The sequence below is a fragment of the Arachis duranensis genome, chromosome 10 (assembly GCF_000817695.3).
Source record: "Arachis duranensis cultivar V14167 chromosome 10, aradu.V14167.gnm2.J7QH, whole genome shotgun sequence".
Classification (NCBI taxonomy): domain Eukaryota; kingdom Viridiplantae; phylum Streptophyta; class Magnoliopsida; order Fabales; family Fabaceae; genus Arachis; species Arachis duranensis.
The window spans coordinates 80,540,034-80,549,533 of record NC_029781.3 but is presented as its reverse complement, the minus strand read 5'-3'; the positions used below and the strand labels follow the sequence as shown (position 1 = coordinate 80,549,533).

The 9,500-nt window shown below is 34.4% G+C and overlaps 2 protein-coding genes across 2 annotated transcripts; both read left to right on the top strand.

The window, feature by feature from the left end:
* Positions 1–73: 73 nt before the first annotated feature.
* Positions 74–4,658, top strand: LOC107470393 (probable inactive ATP-dependent zinc metalloprotease FTSHI 4, chloroplastic; the record flags this gene model as incomplete). The annotated part of the gene is given in 14 exon segments (XM_016089794.3): positions 74–446; positions 628–886; positions 1,401–1,532; positions 1,705–1,779; positions 1,844–1,969; positions 2,062–2,171; positions 2,250–2,328; positions 2,440–2,577; positions 2,680–2,791; positions 3,064–3,227; positions 3,330–3,435; positions 3,603–3,679; positions 4,141–4,284; positions 4,363–4,658. Coding segments are annotated over 14 exon segments (2,039 nt in total), but the record flags the coding sequence as incomplete, so codon positions are not given.
* A 788-nt stretch (positions 4,659–5,446) lies between these two features.
* Positions 5,447–8,423, top strand: LOC107470395 (alcohol dehydrogenase). The gene is made up of 10 exons (XM_016089797.3): positions 5,447–5,822; positions 6,078–6,214; positions 6,299–6,345; positions 6,528–6,853; positions 6,948–7,030; positions 7,104–7,179; positions 7,534–7,595; positions 7,687–7,782; positions 7,874–8,035; positions 8,211–8,423. The coding sequence occupies exons 1-10, from the start codon at positions 5,783–5,785 to the stop codon at positions 8,325–8,327; spliced, it is 1,146 nt and encodes a 381-aa protein (XP_015945283.1). The 5' UTR covers positions 5,447–5,782; the 3' UTR covers positions 8,328–8,423.
* Positions 8,424–9,500: the final 1,077 nt, after the last annotated feature.

Here is a 9,500-nt window from a genome sequence, read left to right as displayed (position 1 = left end):
TAAAGTTATCGTGTGGTCGAATTGTCATAATTATCTAAATATATTTTCCCCATCCTTTTTGATAATTATGCAGTGATTCTACCATACTACAAAAATGGGAAAACACCAGGGACTGAAGGTAATCCTAAGGATATTGTTTTTCGCCGGCATGTGGTAGATCGAATGCCAATTGATTGTTGGAATGATGTTTGGAGAAAACTGCATCAGCAAATTGTAAATGTTGATGTCATTAATGTGGATACTGTACCTTTTGAAGTTTACACAACTGTCGCAACTGCAGTCATATGGTCTATGCGTCTTGCTGTGGCTGTTGGGTTTTACGTGTGGATTGATAATTTGATGAGACCAATATATTCAAAGTTGATACCTTGTGATTTAGGATCTCCTACCCAGCAAACTAAGCAGCCACTCAAACGCCAAGCACTTGGATCGCTGGGCAAAAGTCGGTAGGTGGAGAAATTTTCTGTTGCTTAACCTCGTCCCTGTGTTGGAAATTTCATTTATATTGTGCTTTGCAAGTTATTGCAAATTTAGTCAAGACATATCATTTGATCATAACTAGTTATCTGTTGAATGTGGTTGGAAAAATTTCAAATGAAATTTCTAATTATTATATTTTTCACCCAGGGCTAAATTTATATCTGCAGAAGAAAGAACTGGTGTCACTTTTGATGATTTTGCTGGCCAGGAATATATAAAGAGGGAATTGCAAGAGATTGTACGAATTTTAAAGAATGATGAGGAGTTTCAAGACAAAGGAATTTATTGCCCAAAAGGTGTGCTTCTCCATGGACCTCCAGGAACGGGTAAAACTCTACTGGCTAAAGCCATCGCTGGGGAAGCAGGGTTGCCTTTTTTTGCGGCAAATGGCACAGATTTTGTAGAGGTGATGCCTGTTCTCCAAAGATATTCACCCGCATTGAATAGAAAGTAGCAAGCAGAACTTTGGAATATAATTTCTATTCAACTTTCAAATCTAAAAATAATTTAATTCTTTAGGAGAATGGGGATGTAGATAAAATTTAAATTAAGCACTCATTTGGTTTTCCTAAGATACAGGCATATCAGTTTGGTCCTTTGATAATGATACATCAAAATTGTCATTCAATGTGAAATCTTAATAAATATTGGCTCATTTATCTTTGGGCCGTTTCAGTGTATCAGTATTAAAGGGCCAATGATGAAACATGCATCTTTGGAGGATGCAAATGTTTTGATCTAAATGTGCGTGCAGGTCTGACATTGATCAGAGTGTGCTGGTTGTGATCGTACCTAGATCATATGCTCCACTCTGTAAATGAATGAAACTTATACCCATGGAATATGGAATATTTAATGCATAAAAATTGTCTTCATCTTTAAAGTTAAAAATCAGCTTATTTAATTTGCTCTTCTCTCAGATGTTTGTAGGGGTTGCTGCATCACGTGTTAAGGATCTTTTTGCTAGTGCAAGGTCATTTTCACCTTCTATCATATTTATTGATGAGATAGATGCTATTGGTAGCAAGCGTGGAGGACCTGACATTGGTGGAGTAAGATTCAGACAACTTTTATATTCTAGTGAATTAATTGATTCTATTTCACATGGTATCACATTTTGCTAATGCTAATCTGATACCATCCCACTTTCAAGTTAATAGTAAATACTATCATCTCTAGTATTCCTTCTGATGAATCCTGTGTTTTGTAAATTATATTTTGTAGGGAGGTGCTGAACGGGAACAAGGCTTACTTCAGATACTTACTGAGTTGGATGGATTCAAAGTTTCTACAGCACAGGTATGCTTTTAATTCGCTTCCAGGTTACAATGATGTTATTTGATATTCTAAACTTAAATTTCAGGTGCTTGTGATCGGTGCTACAAATAGATTAGACATTCTTGATCCTGCTTTGTTGAGGAAGGGTCGTTTTGACAAGATCATTCGAGTTGGTTTGCCATCAAAGGATGGAAGATTTGCCATTTTGAAGGTGATTTCCTCCTCCGACAATTTATGCATAATGAACCATGCTTCGAGAAGTATTTCATTGTCTTTATCAATCTTTTTTCGTGTGTAAACTAGGTGCATGCTAGGAATAAATTCTTTCGCTCCGAGGAGGAAAAGGAGATTCTTCTTAGGGAAATTGCAGAGCTTACAGAAGATTTTACTGGAGCAGAGCTACAAAATATACTGTAAATAACCATTGACTATCATTGCTGCAGCATTCTGGCATTAGAATACAAGCTAATATGTCAGGAATTAAATGACAGGAATGAAGCTGGAATTTTGACAGCCAGGAAGGATTTGGATTACATTGGGCGAGATGAGCTACTTGAGGCATTAAAGAGGGTTGGTGGTTTCTCTGCATCATTTTGGCATGGCAATAATATTTTTCTTCTGATGTGTTTAATGTTTTCTGCTTCTGCATCATATCTTATTGTGGATCTTGTGAATTTGCAGCAAAAAGGAACTTTTGAAACAGGGCAAGAGGATAGTGCTGAAATTCCTGAAGAATTGAAGCTTAGACTGGCATACAGAGAAGCGGCAGTTGCTATTCTTGCATGTTATTATCCTGAACCACACCGCCCTTTTGTTGAGGTAACTGAACTTTCTTCAAACTGTTTAGCATGTTCATCTATTGTGTGTGGAAACCTGATTCTTCATTGGTGACACTGTTTCCAATGCGTTAATTGTTTGCAGACTAATATAAACTCAATCCAGAGCCGGCCAAATATGAGTTATTCTGAGACTACTGGCCAAGTTTTTGCGAGGAAGTCAGATTATGTAAATTCTATTATCCGTGCATGTGCTCGTAAGTTGTTACAATTTAATGTTACTTGAAAAGCTGTCAAGAAAGTCTAGTTTGACTTTTGCATTTGTCATCATATATTGTTCTTTTAAGCATTCTATGTTCAAATTCTTCATTGATAGGCAAGATATTTTCTAGATCATTTGAGTGTTGATTGATCTTTAGCTACCTAACCAGAAGCATGCATAAAATTTTTGTAGCTAGCCATGGAGATGATTGACAAGGACTGGAAGATTTGGGTATTAATCTATTTTTCATTTTACATTTGTTTTTAGCAAGAATAATTGAGGAGGAGATGTTTGGAATTGACAACTTATGTTGGATCTCTGCAAAGTCAACGTTAGAAGCTTCAAGGCGTGCTGAGTTTTTAATTTTACAGACAGGAATGACAGCATTTGGGAAAGCATACTTCAAAAACGAAAGTGATCTTGTACCTAATGTACGTTTGTGGATCGAAATCTTGTTTGAGTATACCCTGTTTCCTCAGACAAAAGTGTTTTGAGTATAGTTGTGTTGCAACTTATGTTGAAGTTTGGTACAGCTTGCAATGAAGCTTGAAGCGCTCCGAGATGAGTATATGCGTTATGCTACAGAAAGGTGTTCATCCGTGCTCAGAGAATACCAGGAAGCAGTTGAGACAATCACAGGTTTGGTTTTGCATGTTAACAAATAAACACTTTCTGCTAACAGTTATTCAAGAACGTGATAGTTAAGACCTGTTTTCAGAAATAGGCTCTGTTGTAGAATAATTTAACAATTATTATAAATTTCACGTAGACATGGCTTGCAAGATTTTTACATGGTTACTTTGCAGATATTTTGCTTGAAAAGGGGCAAATCAAAGCTGAGGAGATATGGGACATTTACAAGAGTGCTCCTCGTCTAACTCAGGTCAATTCCTAAATTTTAACAGAGCATGTTGTATTACTTTTTTGTAATAACAATTGATAATAATTGCAATTCATAAATCTTGTATGATGGTCATGCTTTTATCTCATATTTGATATCCAACAAGCATTATGATTACAATTCGTAAATACACTTTCATGCATTATGGTTTTCTTCTAGGTAGAGGCAGATCTCGTAATTGTAGTAGTCATAGTTGTAGTTGTAGTGGTTTGAGAGTAGAAGTGGCAGAAGAATAAAGAGAAATAAGATAATAATAGAGAGAAAAGGGTATTTTTGGAAGAAGGTTTTAATTTTAACTAGAGGACAAAAGTAAAACGAAATAAAACGTTTGGGATAAAAATTAGATGCTTTAAACATTAAGGACGGAATTAGGACTTAACTGAAACATTAGAGACTAAATGATAATCTTGAATATTAACTTTCTTTCACCGGAAATTATTTAGCCTCCTGTGAGTCCAGTTGATGAATATGGAGCACTGATTTATGCTGGACGATGGGGAATCCATGGGATCAGCCTTCCGGGAAGAGTTACATTCGCACCTGGCAATGCCGGGTTTGCGACCTTTGGAGCTCCTCGCCCAACCGAGGTATATTCCAAAGTCATGTTTCATAGGCTGCATTAACTTGTCATCCAACACTGATCTGTTTCTTCTTTCTGCCTGCAGACACAAATTGTGAGCGACGAAACTTGGAAGCTAGTAGATGGTATATGGGACAAAAAGATTCAAGATATTAGAGATGAATCTACAAAGGTGATCGAAGAAGAGAAAGAAACGCCACAACTTTTGATGGCAAGCCATTTCCTTTGACACCCAGTACTACAGAAACACATCGTAATTTATGATGTCAGAGAGATACCTTATTATTAAGGCAGTTGTAAATTTATGAGTTGATTTCCAATTTTGCTGTAGTTTTATCCATGTACTCTATAATAAATTAGAGAAGATTTTTGCACTGTTCATTGATTGTAGCATTTGGCCTAGGTTTAGGTTCATAAGTTTTTGATTTTCCAATGTAATCAGATGTAGACTTTGATTATTAGTCGATGATTTTTTTGTTCAACACACAAGAAAAAAAAATTACAAGGTATAACTTATAGCATCAAATGACAAGATGCAATTGAGTTTATTCTTAAACGCCCGTTATTAAGTAAGAAGGATTGTATTCTTTGTTAATTAAATAAATTTTAGTTCTTCATTTATTATATTTTATATTAACAGTTTAAATTTAGAATTTAAAATTTGGAGTGCTTTAGTTTTGGTTTCTTCTTTTTTCACCTTTAATAGCAAGTTAATTTTAGAGTGTGTTTCACACTTTCACTCCGTACTCTCCCGAGGGCATTGGTATTTGAGGATTTGCCTTGTAATTGTGCTTTTGGAATGGTCTTCAATTTTTATTTTTAGGGTTTTACTATAATTTTTATGAGTGAATATAAAAAAGTTTGAAGTGTTTAAATTATGAAATTTTATATTTTCAATAATAAAATCCCAGTTTTAATTCCTCAATAAAACTTTGAATCAAAAGTCGAAAACCCTTGTATTGTATCTACTTCCAGCCTACCACAATTTAAAATTCAGTTACAGTTTGCTGTCTTTCACTTTATTCAAGGTCAACTACATTATTTATTTTAAAGTCATAACTATATGTTATTTGATATAAAGTAATAGAAAATGTCACATTAAGAATAACAAGTTCCCACCAGACGAAGATGGCAATTGGTGGACCGATTCTGATTCCGTTATTAGCCTATAGAATGAAGCTTGAACTTTGTACGGTAACTGCAATTTGGTCTATTATATGTTTGATGAATTGTCACAAACACCAGAAACCAGTCCCTAGGAATAGGAAAGACCAAAGGCGCCTCTAGTTGTAAGCTTTGCTAGTTAAGATTCCAAAAACCAGCGAATTCCATGGTTTTGGAGATGAAGATGCTTCTTCTTTTGCTGCACTATATATATCACTTCAGACCCAACCCCATTTCCGCACAGCTAAAAAAGAAAAGTTCGTGTTTTTTGTGTGAGTGATCAATCATTGTTCAAGAAAAGAAGTCAATCAAGATTCAAGCCAGTACTAAAAGCAAAGAAAATGGTGTCGAACACTGCTGGAAAGGTCATACGCTGCAAAGGTAAACATGATTTGGCCATGGAGTTTCAAAAATGTTATCTGCACAAATCAGTTACTATATATTATATACAAATACAGGTGTTGTTTAATTTATTTTTAATGTATATTTTGTATTTAACATATAATCTCTATGGGTGACTAATTTGTTGACTGATTTTTGATTTACACTTAGCATGATTGATTGAGTTTTCCTTATTACCCTTTTTAGCTGTGGTGTTTTTCATTGATTGGTTGACTTAATGTATCTCCAATGCAGCTGCGGTGGCTTGGGAAGCTGGAAAGCCACTGGTGATACAGGAAGTGGAGGTAGCCCCGCCACAGGCAGATGAGGTCCGTATCAAGATATTGTTCACCTCACTCTGCCACACTGATGTCTACTTCTGGGAAGCTAAGGTATAACTAGTGGTTCTACATGATTAAGTGTTACTATAATTTAACACAACATATGATGACATTGTCAAATTGGAACTTTTTCAGGGACAGACACCGGTGTTTCCTCGTATTCTTGGTCATGAAGCCGGCGGGTATGCACAATTTCCATTTGAATGATTAGTAACTTGTTTCTTATTTTGTTTGTCCTGTTATGAACCATTTCTCCAAAAGCATACTGTTTGATATAAGCATGTGAATGATTTTTCATATAACATACTCATGGAGGCATTGTGTTTTATCTCATTTTTCTTTTGAACTTTTTGTTTGCTCTCAGCATTGTTGAGAGTGTTGGTGAGGGCGTGACTGATCTCAAGCCGGGAGATCATGTTCTTCCGGTGTTCACAGGGGAGTGCAAGGAGTGTCAGCATTGCAAATCAGAGGAAAGTAACATGTGTGATCTCTTAAGGATCAACACGGACCGTGGAGTGATGATCAGTGATGGAAAGTCAAGATTCTCAATCAACGGAAAGCCAATTTACCATTTTGTTGGAACCTCCACATTCAGTGAATACACTGTTGTTCATGTTGGCTGTGTTGCCAAGATTAACCCTGCTGCACCACTTGACAAAGTTTGTGTCCTCAGTTGTGGAATCTCAACAGGTTACAAATAGCTTCTCAGTTCTCTTCCAATCAATTGAACAAGTTTCTCTTTGAATTGACAATGTGAATGGCTTTGAACTTTTCATATTTGAAGGTCTTGGTGCTACTTTGAATGTTGCAAAACCAACCAAAGGTTCATCAGTGGCTATATTCGGATTGGGAGCTGTGGGGCTAGCTGTAAGTTGTCTCAATTCATAAATTGAAGAGGATACTTCGTTTGGTCATAATTTTGCTTTTACACTTGTCGTAGGCGGCCGAGGGTGCAAGACTAGCCGGTGCATCCAGGATAATTGGGGTTGACTTGAATTCTAAGAGATTTACTGAAGGTGAGAGCAGCAGTTACAAAGTCTATAACTTGATTACATCTGCTCCTGTTTCAAAACAAATATCATCCACATATATTCATTTTCTTAATGAGAAAGTATAGGGAACTAACTTCTAGGTGACCAACATTAACCAACTTTAGTTTTTAGGTTTATAATTTAGGATTTAGAGTTAAGATTTATGATTTAAGGTCTATAATTTAAGATAAATAAAGTAATCTTAAAAAAGTTAGCTGATATTGGCCAAAAAATTTACTTACCTAGCATTACTCTTTTGCCATTGATCATGATGATATTGTGATCAATGAAATATATTATACCAAAGTCCATACTGATTGTGTTTGTTCTTGTGTCCAGCTAAGAAGTTCGGAGTTACTGAGTTTGTGAATCCAAAAGATTATGACAAGCCTGTTCAAGAGGTTTGTGACCTTACATATGAACTATAACATGTCTTGGAATTTCACATTGCTCTTACTTGTACTTAATTGATTCCATTAATTTTAAATTCAGGCGATTGCTGAAATGACTAATGGTGGTGTCGATCGGAGTGTTGAGTGTACCGGAAGTCTCAGTGCTATGATCTCTGCATTCGAATGCGTCCATGATGTAAACTTCCTCAATCCTACTTATCATCGAACTCTTCTACTTAGGAGGGGACTTCTTCCAGTTGTGAATTTAAACTTTTCTGTATTTGTAGGGATGGGGTGTTGCTGTGCTTGTTGGTGTGCCGAACAAAGATGATGCTTTCAAAACACATCCAATCAATCTCTTGAATGAGAGGACTCTAAAGGGTACATTCTTTGGTAACTATAAGCCACGTTCTGATCTCCCATCAGTGGTGGAAATGTACATGAACAAGGTTAGTTGATTTCATAATTAATCTATATAATGTTCACCATATTAATTTCAGATAGTTTCGGTTGGTTTTTCAAACCGAACACGTCCAAAAAAAAAAAAAAATTCAGATATATGGAATTTGTTTTTATCTTCTGATTTACCATGTAAACATTTTCTGATTAAAATAATGTGTACAGGAACTTGAACTGGAGAAGTTTATCACACATGAAGTGCCATTCTCAGAAATCAACAAGGCCTTTGAATACATGCTTAAGGGAGAGAGCCTCCGTTGTATTATCCGCATGCCTGCATAAAATTTCTCTAATTAAGACTCTCTGGTGTGTAAAACAAGAATCTATATGAGCATATCTGTTATAGGAAAACTTTCAAATATACCGGTATACCAGTATTTCAGTAATTTTTAATTGTTGATCTTAATTATATATATTGTATTATTTTTTTTATAATTAAGATCAACAGTTAAAAATCACTGAAACACACCGATACACTTGAAAGTTTTCCTATCTTATGCTGCGATTGTTCATACTTTTATAGGATTATTACTGTATCCTCAGTTTCAAACTGCATGTGTTTGTACAGAACAGAATAAGATGCTCATGTACCGTTGTGTGTTTTTATTATACGAGTCAAATATATATACTTCATTTTTGTGTATATGTTTACATCAAGACTCCAACATGCTGCAATGGAACTATTTTCTGTTGCAAATAGAAAAAGAATTTCGCTTTGCAGTAGCTGCAAGACCCAATGCAACGGCTACAATAATAAATCACTTCTTGAATGGAAAAAAGTGTTAGGATATAAGGAAAAACAAAATTGATACAAAAGGAATTAATGTGGTTCAGTTTACCAGTTACCTCTACCGCAAAGAAAGCAAATAAATATTTCTATCAAATATGATAAAGTAAGTGATAATCTATTTATAATATATTAAAATAGAGTTAAAGATAATAGTCTAACGCATTTTGAGTCTTTTAGCTTTTTAATCTTATGTTACACCAGGATAGATAGCTAATTGGCACAATTTACTTACTACTTATTTAATTAAATTATTTTTTATTGAATTACTTTAAAATTTTTTATTTTTATTTTTCACATATCCCATTTTTATAATTTAGGATTCTTTTTTATTTTTCTTCTTATTTTTATAATATTTATTTTTTTTAAATTACTTTATAATTTTTATATTCTCTTACTCTTTACTTTTATACGAGATATTATATACTTATTATTTATTTTTATTAGGTATAAACATAATTCATCTTTTTTTATACTCATTCTTTTCGTATTGTTTTTTTTTTATTTTACAACGTATTATTTCTCTTTAATAGATATAAATTAAATAATAAAACATAATTCATCATCTTCTTTCATACTTACTCTTTCTTGTATTTTCTGTATAAATCAACAAAAACTTCACACTTTTTCTTTATCTCCTTTTTTTACGTAATATCATGTCTTTTATT